Source organism: Erinaceus europaeus, chromosome 1, assembly GCF_950295315.1.
Source record: "Erinaceus europaeus chromosome 1, mEriEur2.1, whole genome shotgun sequence".
Taxonomy (NCBI): Eukaryota; Metazoa; Chordata; class Mammalia; order Eulipotyphla; family Erinaceidae; genus Erinaceus; species Erinaceus europaeus.
In genome coordinates this window covers 30,166,075-30,180,686 of record NC_080162.1, presented here as the reverse complement: position 1 = coordinate 30,180,686, position 14,612 = coordinate 30,166,075, and the positions used below count along the sequence as shown (strand labels likewise).

The window sequence follows — 14,612 nt, the reverse complement described above, 5'->3', positions numbered from 1 at the left end:
GGGTTTTCTTGTGTATTTTGTTTTTTCTTTTTCAACATTGCTCAGCTTTAGCCTATGATGGTATCAGTAATTGAACCAGGAATCTGGGACCCTAGGCATGAAAGTTTGTTTGTTTGTTTGTTTGTTTACCAGAGCACTGCTCAGCTCTGGTTTATGGTGGAGTGGGGAATTGAACCTGGGACTCTTGAACCTGGGAGCATGAGAGGCTCCTTGCAGAACCATTATGCTACCTACCCCTGCCCATGAGAGCCTTTTTTCATAGCCACTATGCTATCTCTCCACCTCTCTGGAATTTTTTTTCTCAGTTTCAGAGTCAGAGAAATGTGGAGATGAATGGGAGAAACTCATGTAAAGGGTGTCCATAGGAGTTGTGGAAGGCTTAAACAATGATTTTATGATAAATAAGACTAATTTCTCAAGCAACAGGACTAGAATGGAATGGATTATATATATGCCATAGGGGGAAAAAGGATCTAAATATTGCCCTAGACTTTTAGAAAAGTCAAAGGGTCTGCCGTCAGAAACTTTTTTTTTTTCAATAAAAGAGATTTCTCTACCTTTAGAACTTTTGCTCCCAGAATAGAAACTAAGAAAAGCTGTCTGCCAAAACTAGTTATCACTTGAAGAAGTGTGATGTTTTTGTTCAGCCCTGATGACACTGAGAAGACTCAGCTGCCCCTGGCTTTGAGCCACAGCAGGGCATCACACAAAAGCAGTCTATACTCACTTTCATCCCAGAGCTTCTCCCCACCCTCGTCAAAGCAGCTAAATTTTGCCCTACTTTCCCGGGGGAAATATTGCCCTTTAAAGAACCCAGGCCTCTGGTTTAAAGCATTGTTAGTCCGAGAACTTGTCTCAAGATGGAGTATTATAGTGGCATCAAAAAGCACAACTTTGGATAGATTTCAGCAGTAATACAGCCTTCTGTGGTACCTTGGACAAGTTTCTTGGCCTTTGTATTGTAATGCCCTTGGAGTTAACACAAGAAATAAATTTAAAAAAAGAATTAAATTAAATATATATATTTAACCAGAGCACTGTTCATCTCTGACTTACGGTGGTGTGGGGATTGAACCTGGGGCTTTGGAGCCTCAGGCATGAGTCTGTTTGCATAGCCATTCTGCTATCCACCCTCCGCCCAGAATTAAATTTTATTTATGTAGCATTTGGCATTGACTGTCAGAGTTAAAGGACAATAAGTGGTGGCAATGATCATTGAGGGTTGGCTCTTGGAGAGGAGTCGGGTCCCTCCAAATCAGGAGATCCACTTCTAGCCTTTAAAAGCCTCACTTATTAATCCCATTGGTCCAGCGGCACCTAGCCTTCGCTTTCACCTGACGCATGCGCTCTCGGACTTTCCCGCCTCTGGTCTCTCACCGGCCTCGGCCTCGTGTCCTTTCCGGCGTAGGTTCCGCCTCCCCCCGTAGGTCCCCGCCTCCCAGAGCAGTTCCGGTTCAGCTTCGAGCTGCTGGGGGCGCGGCTGAGACGCCGGTCGCTGCGATGCCAGCGCGCAGCCGCCACCGCCCCCGGCTCCACTCCGGCTCCCCGCCCCGGGCTCCGCCCCCGCCTCCGCCGCTAGAGGCGCTTCACTCCGGGGAGGCCCGGAGGGCTCCGGACTCCGACGTCGGAGGCTCGGACCCCGACCCGGAGGTGGGTCCGGGGAGCCCAGCTCGGACTGCGGAGGTGAGCGGGAGCTGAGGCTGCCGAGAGGGGAGTCTGGGGGGCGCCTGCAGCCCAGGGTGAGTGAGTGGGGAGCCGGGGAGGGCGGGGGCCGGGGCGCTGGACGCCGGGGGTCCGGAGGCACCTCGGGAGACGGTTGAGGGAGCCTGGGCGGGCGGCTCTCGCATGGAATCTGAGCGACCTGGAGGGAGGTGGCTGAGCCGAGGGCCGGAGCGGGGGGCCGCGGCCCTCGGGAGGAGCGAGGGGCGATGTGGCCTGCAAGCGGCGAGGGCGTGAGGGAGGACGCCGGAGGGACTCCGCGGGCTTGCGGGGCTGGAGGAGGAGAGGCCTCGGGGCCCGGGTGCGGGGCGAGGGACCCGGAGAGCGGGACCTACACGGAGCGAGGGACGAGCCGGGGGACTGACGGGGTCGGTGTGTGTGTGTGTGGGGGGTGTGTGTGTGTAAATTTAGGGTTTAGGTTGGATTGGAAACGGGAGGGGCTGCAGGATGGGAAAGGGAAACCGCCTAGCCCGAGGGCCAGGACTAGGGTCTAGAAAGGAAAGGAGCCCCCTGCGGACCTGCTTGAGGGCTTTTGCATTTTCACCGCTGCTGCGGAGCATTTGGATGTCACTAGGGTGAGCCGTGTGCGTGCATGTGGACGGTGGGTCCTCTTCAGAATCGGGAGTGGGAGGGCCAGTGCTCACACCGATTTGTTCAAAGCAGGCGAGGGAGCAGTGAAAAGGAAGGAAGTGGTGTGGACTGGCTCCGCTTGGACCATCCGAGTGGACCGATGCGTTTACCACTCGGTAATAGCCAGTGCCTGGGCGAAAAGGGTCCGCCTGTCGCTTATAATGACAGGATCCGAGACGTTCCTTGAAAACTGGAAAAATACCGTTGACAGATTTGTAGGACCAATATTAAAGCGATTTTGTAGATGCTGCAGGAATACTATTTTCAGAAGACGGATCTAGAGAAAATAAGAATAGAGGATGGTTGTAGTTGACAGTTAATAGAACTGGGACCAGTGGGTGCACAGATGCTTTTTATAGAAGGCATATTACCAAAGCCATCATTGTTGTGCCAGGAAACCAGTGATATGTTTCTTTTAGTAGAAATGTCAGTTTACCTAGCTGAATGCACATGTTGCCATGCACAAGGATCCATCTTCAAGCCCCTGGTCTGCACCTACACGGGGGGAAGATGAGTAGTGAAGCAGTGCTGCATGTGTCTGTCCCTCTCTCTCTCTTTATCTCCCCCCCTTTATTTCTCTGTCCTGTCAAATAAAATTTAAAAATAACATGAAAAATATTTATAAAAAGAAATGCCAATTTACTTTTGTAAGTGCCGAATTACACCATGATTTCACGATACCCTTTACTGTATCCTCTCCTCACTTATTGTTTTACTTTTGCAATTTAGTATTTGGCTGAGTTGTTTACCTTACATGCGTTTAGGTCCAACACTCCAGCCACAGCATCACCTTCTGAAACAGCTTTTTGTTTCAAATCAAAATAGAATCAAGTATCTTTACTCTAAATGATTTTCTGCCTTTTAATCTTCAGGAGATAATTTACTGATTGCAGCAGCTCTTTTTCAAAAATATTTATTTATTTTCCCTTTTGTTGCCTTTGTTGTAGTTGTAGTTGTTGTTGTTAGATAGGGCAGAGAGAAATGGAGAGAGGAGGGGAACACAGAGAGGGGAGTAGCGACGCCCTTCAGGTGGGGAGCCGGGGGCTCAAACCGGCATCCTTACACAGGTCCTTGTGCTTCGTGCCATCTGCGCTTAACCCTCTGTGCTACCACCCTACTCCCTGCAGCAACTCTTAATAGATTTTTTAAAATATTTTATTTTATTTATTCCCTTTTGTTGCCCTTGTTTTTTATTGTTGTAGTTATTGTTGTTGTTATTGGTGCCATTGTTGGATAGGACAGAGAAATGGAGAGAGGAGGGGAAGACAGAGAGGGGGAGAGAAAGACACCTGCAGACCTGCTTCACCGCCTGTGAAGCGACTCCCCTGCAGGTGGGGAGCCGGGGGCTTGAACCCAGATCCTTAGCGCTTTGCACCACGTGCGCTCAACCCGCTGCGCTACCGTCCAACTCCCAACTCTTTTTTTTTTTTTTTTTATAGGCAGTAGGTATTCCACATATTATTTCTACCTGTTCTTGAAAAAAAAATAAAAAGGAGATAATATGTAGGGAAATGAGGCTGACATTAGTACTCACAAACCTAGACAGAGAGAAACAAACAGAAATGAATTAGTATTCTTTTGAAATGTTTAGTTCTTTGACACAGATGATTCCCACTATACAAATGCCACTTAATATCCTTTTTGCTTGAATTAGAATTATATCGGTGCAATTGAATGATACTCCACTAACTTGTTAAATACTTCTATTGGCATGTTGAACAGAAGAATTTGTTGAACTGAGCTTTAGGAGTGGAGACAGAATGTGATTTCAGATAGCAGAGAATCAAGTGGAAGGGAAGAAAAAAAAAACATAGTATGCATGTACCATGCACTATTTTTTTTTTTTTTTATTAAAGAAAGGATTAACAAAACCATAGGGTAGGAGGAGTACAACTCCACACAATTCCCACCGCCCAATCTCCATATCCCACCCCCTCCCCTGATAGCTTTCCCATTCTCTATCCCTCTGGGAGCATGGACCCAGGGTCATTGAGGGTTGCAGAAGGTAGAAGGTCTGGCTTCTGTAATTGCTTCCTCGCTGAACATGGGCGTTGACTGGTCGGTCCATACTCCCAGTCTGCCTCTCTCTTTCCCTAGTAGGATGGGTCTCTGGGGAAGCTGAGCTCCAGGACACATTGGTGGTGTCTTCAATCCAGGGAAGTCTGGCTGGCATCCTGATGACACCTGGAACCTGGTGATGCAAACTCTAGTATACTTCTGCTTTCTTACTTTGGTGCCATACTCCAAACTCAGTCAATTTCTGCTTTTCGTTTCTACTTCTTTTTTTTTTTTACATGCATAACATTCCCCAGATTCCCATTTAGCAATACAACCCCCACTATTTCATTCATCATTTTTCATGGACCTGTATTCTCCCCACCCACCCACCCACCTATACTCCAATTCCATTTCAGGTTCGACTTGTGTTTTCTAATCTTGTTTTTCAACTTCGGCCTGAGAGTGAGATCATCCCATATTCATCCTTCTGTTTCTGACTTATTTCACTCAACATGATTTTTTCAAGGTCCATCCAAGATCGGCTGAAAACGGTGAAGTCACCATTTTTTACAGCTGAGTAGTATTCCATTGTGTATATATACCACAACTTGCTCAGCCACTCATCTGTTGTTGGACACCTGGGTTGCTTCCAGGTTTTGGCTATTACAAATTGTGCTGCCAAGAACATATGTGTACACAGATCTTTTTGGATCGATGTGTTGGGTTCCTTAGGATATATCCCCAGGAGGGGAATTGCACCAACTCCCAACTCTTAATAGATTTTATGATACATCTTAAAATGCTCTGTAACAATTCTTAGCTTTGCTTATAGCTAATATCAAAAGATTAGCCCCCTTTTCTTTATTTAACATAAGGCAAATAATGTTTTGTTAAAGTTTACACAGCATTACATTATTATTATGACTTGTTTTTATTTATCCTTCCTTGGTCTTTATAATGAAAAAGAAGCCTTGTAAATATTTGTTAAAGTTGGGGCCAGGCGGTGGCGCACCTTGTTAAGTGCACACATTACAGTGCACAAGGACCTGGGTTAAAACCCCTGGTCCTCACCTGCTGGGGGAAAACTTCACTAGCTGTAAAGCAGGGTTGTAAGTGTCTCTCTGTATCTCTCTCCCTCTCTGCCCCCCTTCCCTCTAAATGTCTCTCTGTTCTATCAAATAAAATAAATAAATATTTGTTAAACCAAAGTAGTAGAACTCTCTAAGGTTACTGCAGAACTAGATGCTGTTGCAAAATCAATGTATCAACATGTCTATTTTTTTATCATTGTTTCACTGTGTCAATTCTCACAGTCACTTAGTTGTAAAGAAAATCAGTTTTTATTGAGCAGCAATTTCTCTAAGACAGAAATCTCTGTTACTCCAGAAAGGAAAAGAAAAAACATTACTTCAGTAGCAGAACATGAAGGAGTGTTTTGATAAGTCAGTGTTGATTTCATTTATTTTTCTTTACCAGAGTGCTGCTCAGTTCTAGCTTATGATAGTGTGGGGGATTGAACCTGGGGCCTTAGAGTCTCAGGCATGAGAATCTATTTGCATAACCATTACACTGCCTCCTCCAACCCAGTCTTGATGTCAGCAAAATTCCTTTTCTTCCTCCACCTTTTTTTTTCCCCCACTAGGGTTATCACTAGGGCCTGGTGCCTACAAAAATGACTTCACTACTTCTGGTGGCCATTTCTTCTCCTATCCTGATAGAGACAGAGAAATAGGGAGTGGGGAAGCCCAACACCCTAGCTTTGGGGGCCAGGGAGACTATTAACTAGATATTTTTCAATATTTTTATATTCAAGCCTCATGTATTATGTAGAATTTATTCTATTTTTTATAGGAAGTAGTTGAGAAACAGAGATGGGAAGGGAGAGAGAGAGAAGGAACAGATACTTATAGCACTGCTCCACTGTTCATGAAGCTTCCCCCTTGTAGGTGGGGATTGGAGACTTGATCTCAAGTCCTCACTCCAGGTCATGTGTGCATTCAACGGGATGCCCTTCCAACCTGCCCTTATGTGGAGTTAATAGTGTGCCTAGGATGGGCTTATGGAAGTCTTTTCTTTGTAGGGTAGTATTGATCATGCCAGTTGAATTTACTTTTTAATTTAAAATTTCTGTAGCTGTGAGTCTTTTTAGACGTCAGATCATTGTGTGAGACAAAAGCATAATTCTATATTCTGCAAAATTCCCTGAAAAATCTCTTTAGAAAGACTGTGATAACAGTGGGAAAAGACAGTATGAGCTAAGTGTAATTCTTTTAGTGAATTTAGGTTGCAGAGAAACCATTATCTCCTGTCCGGATTAAATGTTTCACTCTTTGCAGAGATTGGGGGAACCTACTTTTTTCTTTCTCATATGTTTGTGTTTATTTGCATAAATTGTTACTTATTTACAGAATTCTTTACCTTTACTTTTAATTTTTTGCTTGTATGTAGTTTTGGGAACTTTAGAAGCTGGGTTGTTTTTTTCTTGTAAGAATATGATGTAACACATTGAGAGATAATAGGCAAGAGCAGAAAGAACTGCTTGACTCACAGTATCAGGACAGTGATTCTTGAGGTCTTGTGGTTGGTTCTCTTGGCTTTGAGAAATCAAAAAGTTAACTAAAAATAAGAGAGTACAGATCAGGCACTCTTGGAGAACAATTCAGTGTTTATGTGCAGCCTCTGTCACTGCCTGGTAATTTGTTCTCTGAATATGTAAATACGAAATTGCCTCAGATTGATGATTTAAATGGCCCTGCATACCACCTCCCAGGTATGCAAGTACTATTATAGCTGGATCTTTTGTTTTGTTTATTTATTAGTTACTGGATAGAGAGACAAGACAGAAATCGAGAGGGGAAAGGGAGAGAAAAAGACACCTGCACTACTGCTTCATCACTTGTGAAGCTTCCATCCTGCAGGTGGGGACCAAGGGTTTGAACCTGGGTACTTACTCACTGTAACATGTGCATACAACCAGAAGTGCCACTTCTTGACACCCTCCTCCCACACTGGATCTTGAACCTAACTTTACAGAGTCTATACTTTATGCTGCTGCTTCCTCTTCTTTTTCTATTGTTAGCATTTCTCTCTCTCTCTCTTTTTTTTCCCTATTATTATTATTATTATTTTTCCTCCAGGTTTATTGCTGGGCTCGGTGCCTGCACCATGAGTCCACTGCTCCTGGAGGCCATTTTTCCCCCTTTTTGTTGCCCTATTTGTTGCAGCCTCGTTGCGGTTATTATTGCCATTGTTGACGTTGCTTTTGTTGTTGGATAGGACAGAGAGAAATGGAGAGAGGAGGGGAAGACAGAGAGAGAGGGGAGAGAAAGATAGACACCTGCAGACCTGCTTCACCGCCTGTGAAGCGACTCCCCTGCAGGTGGGGAGCCGGGGACTCGAACCGGGATCTTTACGCCGTTCCCTGCGCTTTGTGCCACGTGCGCTTAACCCACTGCGCCACCGCCCGACTCCCCCTATTATCTTTATTTATTTATTGGATAGAGACACTCAGAAATTGAGAGGAAAGGGGAAGATACTGAGAGAGAGACAGAGACACCTACAGCACTGCTTCACTACTCATGAAGCTTACCCCCACCCCACCCACAGGGTGGGGGACCAGGGACTTGAACCTGGGGTCCTTGTGCATTGTAACATGCACACTCAACCAGGTGCACCACCACCCGGTTCCCCACTTTATTGAAATGAATTTTCGGTATACAGATCTCCCAAAGTAATATCACTTTAATACAGAATGTAACATCTGAATTTTTTAAATTTATTTATTTTTTCGTGAGAAAGGTAGGAGGAGAGGAGGAGAGAAAGAACCAAACGTCATTCTGGTACATGTGGTGCCGGGTATTGAACTTGGGACCTCATGGTTGAGAATCCAGTGCTTCACTGTGCCACCTCCTGGACCACGTGATAACTGAATTTATCTTGCCTGTTAACTTAGGATGTAGGAACTAGGAAAACTTGGTTTAGTTGTGGGAATGACCATATATTGAAGTTTTTATTTTGGATTTAGTTAATATTTTAAATTGTTACAAAAAGGGTAGAAATATATGTATTTAGTTTCTTAAAATTTTTGAGAAGAAATTGAACCATGAATTCTGCAAATATAGGGCTTTTTTTTTTTAAATTCAAACTATTGCTGAGCTATTGGAAATGCCTCCAAATTGACTTTGCTTTAAGACTTTAAATTAATTCAATGTCAGTTTCATCAATATCATATTAGTATGAAAGTCAGATTTCCAAAACCATACACTAAATTTTGGGTCCAAATCCAGTATATTTTTACAAGAATGTAATGTAATTTAAAGCCTTGAGTCATTTTCCATTATGTTGATTTGATTTGGGGCTGTAGTTAAAAGTAAAAATTTGTGATACTGTTAGCCTGGCCAGTATTAGTTTAGCTTAGTGATTAGATTAGAATAAAAGTTGGAACTTACTCTGGGCCAGGCGGTGGCACAACTGGTTAAGCACCCAGATGACAGTGTGCAAGAATCCAGGTTTAAGCTCTGGTCCCCACCTGCAGGGGAAAAGCTTCACGAGTGGTGAAGCAGGGCTGCAGGTGTCTTTCTCTGTCTTTCTCTACCTCTCCCTCCCCTCTCAAGTTCTCTCTGTCTCTATCCAATAATAAATAAGTAAATAAAACAAAAAAATTAAGAAAAAAATGGAACTTATTCTAACTTTAGGGGATAAGAATAAGATAGAGGGCAGGAGAGATAGTTCACCTATCAGAGTATGACCCAAACTTGAGCGTAGGCACCACCTGGGAGGTGTTTAGACAGTGGAGAAAGCTTTGGTGCCTTTTTTTTTTAATGTATTTAATTTTATTTTCAAAAATACTAGGACTGTGTGCCTGCACGACTCCACTGTTCCCAGAGAATTTTTTTCTTTTAAGAGAAGGAGGGAGAGTAAGTGGGAAAGGGAAAGAGAGAGGGTTAGAACTTATTTATTCATGATGCAGAGAGGAAGAGAGAGAGAGAGGAAGAACCAGATAGCACCAGATATGTGTGCTGCTGGGATTGAAGTTGGAATCTCATGATAGAGAATCCAGTGCTTTATCCACTGCGCCCCCTCCCTGACCGCTTTGGTGCTATTTTTATGCCACCCCACCCCGTCTGTCCTTCTCTCCTCCCCCACGAGTTGTTGCCTGTGCCCTGTGTCTGCATATGAACCCACTGTGCCTGGTGTCTGTTTCTTCCTTTTGTCTTTTGTTTTGGTAGAACAGAGAGAAATTGAGAGTGGAGGGGGAAGGGTAGGGAGAAAGATGGCTGCCGTACTGCTTTGCCGCTTGTGAGGCTTCTCCCTCTAGGTGAAGTCTGCCTCTCTACATATCTGTAGACCGTTCTGGATGCAAGAGGTGACCCAGAGCAGTGAAGTCATATGTGAGGCTCTGATTCTACCAAAAATAAACAAATGATGTTACAATAATAGGGGCCGGGGAAACAGCATGTTTACTCCATAGACTGTCATCCCTGGGCACCAGGGGTCCCAGGTTCAATCCCCAGAATCACAATACATCAAAGCTGAGCAGTACTCTGGTTTAAATAAATACAGTAAGATTAAGGTGGAGCATAAGATTTTTTTAAGTATTTATTTATTCTCTTTTGTTGCCCTTGTTTTATTGTTGTAGTTACTATTGTTGTTATTAATGTTGTTGTTGGACAGAGAGAAATGGAGAGAGGAGGGGAAGACAGAGAGGGGGAGAGAAAGACAGACACCTGCAGACCTGCTTCACTGCTTGTGGAGTGATGCCCCTGCAGGGGGGGAGCCCGGGACTCGAACTGGGATCCTTACACTGGTCCCTGCACTTAACCCGCTGCGCTACTGCTGGATTCCCGGAGCATAGGATTTTTATCCCACGTTTAGTCTCCTTGTACTGCAAATGCCAGAGCAGTGCTTTGGTCTTGGTCGGTATCTCTCTCACTCTCTTTCTCTTTTAAGTTTTTATTAGTGATTTAATAATGATTAACAAGATTGTAAGATAACAGGGGTACAATTCCATACAGTTCCCACCACTAGAGTTCTGTGTCTTATCCCCTCCATTGAAGACTTCCCTATTCTTTATCCCTCTGGAAGTATGGACCATAATTCTTTTATTTTTTTATTTATTTATTTTTATTTAAGAAAGGAGTCATTAACAAAACCATAGAATAAGAGGGGTACAGTTCTGCACAATTCCCACAACCCGATCTCCATATCCCATCCCCTCCCTGATAGCTTTCCCATTCTCTTTCTCTCTGGGAGTATGGATCCAGGGTCATTATGGGTTGCAGAGTGTGGAAGGTCTGGCTTCTGTAATTGCTTCCCTGCTGAACATGGGCATTGACTGGTCAATCCATAATCCCAGTCTGCCTCTCTCTTTCCCTAGTAGGGTGGGGCTCTGGGGAAGCAGAGCTCCAGGACACATTGATGGGGTCGTCTCTCCAGGGAAGTCTGGTTAGCATCTTGCTCGCATCCGGAATCTGGTGGCTGAAAAGAGAGTTAACAAAAAAAGCCAAACAAATTGTTGAACAATCATGGACCTAAAGACTGGAATAGTGAAGATGAAGTGTTGGGGGGTATTCCCTGCATGCTCTTGTGTACTTCAGCTTTCAGGTATATATTTTTCCCTAGTATGGGCACATGTGAGCCTATGCTCTATCTCAGGGGACCTAGACTATATCTAGGTTTGGGGACTTTATTGGGGAGTGGACCACCTGGAATGGAATTAGAGAATACTATGAAAGGAAAGGTCTCACCCGAGTGATGAAGCTGAAGGGTTGTCATTCCACACCTGAAGTCTCTGGTCACAGTCTGAAGTGAAGCATGCTGGGGTGGCACTCGTTGCGTTGATTAGGTTGTGATCGGCAGATGCAATATTATTTGATTTGAATTGAGAGCAGCATGCAGGAAAGTGGGCCCTATCCTAAGGTTCCAGGACTCTTTTTTTTTTTTTTTTAAGAATTTATTTATTTATTCAAGAGAAAGATAGGAGAGAGAGAGAGAGAGAGAACCAGATATCACCCTGGTACATGTGCTGCCAGGAACTGAACTTGGGACCTCATGGTTGAGAGTCCAATGCTTTATCCACTGCGTCTCCTCCTGGACCACTGGACCATAATTCTTTATGGGGTACAAAAGATGGAAAGTCTGGCTTTTGTAATTTCGTCTTTGCTGACCATGGCTGTTGGCAGGTCCATCCATACCCTCAAACTGTTTTCCTTTTTCTTTTGCCTCCAGCATTGTCACTGGGGATCGGTGCCTACCCTATGAATCCAGTGCTCCTGGAGGCCATTTTTCACATTTTGTTGCCCTTGTTATTGTTATTGCTATAGTTGTTGTTGGATAAGGCAGAGAGAAATCAAGAGAGGGGGAGAGAAAGACACTGCTGAAAGAGCTGCTTAACCTCTTGTGAAACGACCCCCCTGCAGGTGGGGAGCCAGGAGCTTGACCAGGATCCTTACGCTGACCGTTGCACTTTGTGCCACGTGCACTTGACCTGTTGTGCTACCACCCGGCCCCCAGCCTGCCTGCCTGCCTGCCTGCCTGCCTGCCTGCCTGCCTTCCTTCCTTCCTTCCTTCCTTCCTTCCTTCCTTCCTTCCTCTATCTCTTTCTTCCTTACTTCCATCCTCTCTCCCTCCCATCCTCCCTCCTTTCCTTCCTTCCTTCCTTCCTTCCTTCCTTCCTTCCTTCCTTCCTTCCTTCCTTCCTTCCTCTCTCTAGAGAGGTGACTTTGAAACACATTGGTGAGGTTGTCTGCCCAGGGAGGTCTGGGTGGAATCATAGTTGCATCTGCAACTTGGTGGCTGATATAAGGCTGATATAAAGCTGGTGGGGAGTCAGGAGGTAGCGCAGCAGGTTAAGTGCAGGTGGCGCAAGAGCAGTGACTGGCGTAAGGATCCCGGTTCCAGCCCCCAGCTCCCCACCCACAGAGGAGTCTCTTCACAAGCGATGAAGCTGGTCTGCAGGTGTCTATCTTTCTCTCCCCCTCCTCTCTCCATTTCTTTCTGTCCTAGCCAACAACAAGGCAAAACAACAAGGGCAACAAAAGAGAATAAATAAATGAATAAATATTTTTTAAAAAAGATATAAAGCAGGACAAAATGTTTAACAAACAGGAACCCAAAGGTAGGAATAGAGCAGGTGGAACTAAGAGTCTTCATGTGGAAAGAAGCTAGGAAGTCTATTTTAGGTATATTCCAAGGGGCCCATGATTTTACTAATTTTTGCCTGAGCCCAACAGCTAACATGCAGGTGGACTAAAAATATGGTCTGGGAAGATGATGTCAGAGTTGAGAATAGGGCTAGAAAGCTGGATGTGGGCTAACACGAGGAAAGTATATAGATACCATTAACCCTTTACCCCATTGATCTGACCTAGGGCCCATGTCTATTCATATTTAGCACAGGAGCCTGTGTAACCTCTGCATCCCTGTCGGGCTGACCTTACATTCCATGGTCATGTGTAGGAACATTCTAGGCTGCACTCATTTCAGGACCAGTCTTCCTTGAGTGGCAGAATATGTTGACAGAGCTGCCCTTTGGAGAGTGGGGCAGTTTCTACCATTGTTCTGCATTGAGGACAAGGTCCTGTAGAGGCCCACAGAGGGCTTATGATGTTGTTCCTGATGGAAGTGACCAGTGATGGTGGAGAAAGGGATCTACTAGAGGTCTAGGCCTATCATAATCTATGTGAGAAAGGGATCTACTAGAGGTCTAGGCCCATCATAATCTATGTGAGAAAGGGATTTACTAGAGGTCTAGGCCTATCATCATTCCCAAATAGGGAATCCACATGATGGGGTGGCCTAGTATTGACCCAAAAGGCCACCATTAAAGTGAGTCAGTCTCTTGCCCTTATCCAGATTTGTAGTCCTTTCTTTACTTGATGAGATTAGACTTTCTCCCAGTTGTTAAATCATTTGAGAGTCATTTGGTGTATCCAAACTGATTTTGGGTTTATGGGATCTGGCCTCAAGTTGGGGAGGGAATAGACCTAGAGTTTAAGTGGGATCTAAGTTAGCCTTAAGTTTTACTGCATTTTCCTTGTTTGATGATAATAATAGAGGTTGCCATAGGGACAGTAATTGTTCTTTAGTTGATATGTATACTTTTGCCAGTATATATCTTCACCAGTTGTATACAGTATTTCTTTTTTTAATTTTTATTTTTTAATATTTTTAATTTTTATTTATTTATTTATTTATTTTAACCAGAGCACTGCTCAGCTCTGGCTGGTGGTGGTACAGGGGATTAAACCTGGGACTTTGGGATTAAACCAGGCTCTTTGCATAACCATTATGCTATCTACCCCTGCCCTTTCTTTTGTATACAATATTTCTTCTAAAGATTATCAAGGGGGTGACATTAATACTATTGCTGTCTGGAGAGATTAGAGGATATCCCTTACTTTCTTTTATATAGTTAATTTTTCTGTAGATAAAGTGACTGAGGGAAGTGAAGTAGAGGTTAAGGATAGGGGGTGTCTAGGTCTAAGTAGTAAATATTTGATTACACACTTTATGGTGTCTTTATGTTTTTCTACTTACTTGGTCTGTCTCAATCTCAAAAACAAGTACATTTTTAGAATAAAAGATGTCAGTTTTATTTAATTAATTAATTAATTAATTAATTTTGCCTCCAGGGTTATTGCCGGGGCTCGCCTGCACCACGAATCCACTGCTCCTGGAGACCATTTTTTCCCCTTTTGTTGCCCTTGTTGTTTTATCATTGTTGTGGTTATTATTGTTGTTGTTGTTGTTGCTTTTGTTGGATGGGACAGAGAGAAATGGAGAGAGGAGGGGACGACAGAGAGGGGCAGAGAAAGATAGACACCTGCAGACCTGCTTTACTGCCTGTGAAGCGACTCCCCTGCAGGTGGGGAGCCGGGAGCTCGAACCAGGATCCTTATGCTGAAGATGTCAGTTTTATATATGTGGCTTCTTTATGTTTGTTCTGTCATGTAGCCAGGTCAAGAACCAGATTTACTAAATTTTGATCACTGTGTAAAAAAATTATTTTTATTATAATTGTGAGTATAAACCGAGCAGTGTTTTCAGTTCTTATTCATTGAGCTGAAGCAGTCTGGATATAATGTAGAATTAGGGGAGTTGGGCAGTAGCACAGTGGGTTAAGCACATGTGGCTGCAAAACGCAAGGACCAGCGTGAGGATCCCAGTTCGAGCACCCGGCTCCCCACCAACAGGGGAGTCGCTTCACAGGCAGTGAAGCAGCTCTGTAGGTATCTATCTTTCTCTCTCTCTCTGTCTTCCTCTCC

The 14,612-nt window shown here is 44.2% G+C and overlaps 1 protein-coding gene across 2 annotated transcripts in view; it reads left to right on the top strand.

Annotated features, from left to right (window-relative positions):
* The first annotated feature begins 1,472 nt into the window (after nucleotides 1-1,472).
* SAMD8 (sterile alpha motif domain containing 8) overlaps nucleotides 1,473-14,612 on the top strand; it is a 62,741-nt gene continuing 49,601 nt past the window's right edge. The window contains exon 1 of one of the 2 annotated variants that reach the window (XM_007520363.3): nucleotides 1,473-1,683. In XM_007520363.3, the coding sequence (XP_007520425.3) occupies nucleotides 1,501-1,683 (183 nt within the window). In that variant the 5' untranslated portion in view covers nucleotides 1,473-1,500. Of the gene's footprint in view, nucleotides 1,740-14,612 lie in introns of both variants that reach the window. The other variant, XM_016186932.2, reaches the window with a different exon arrangement.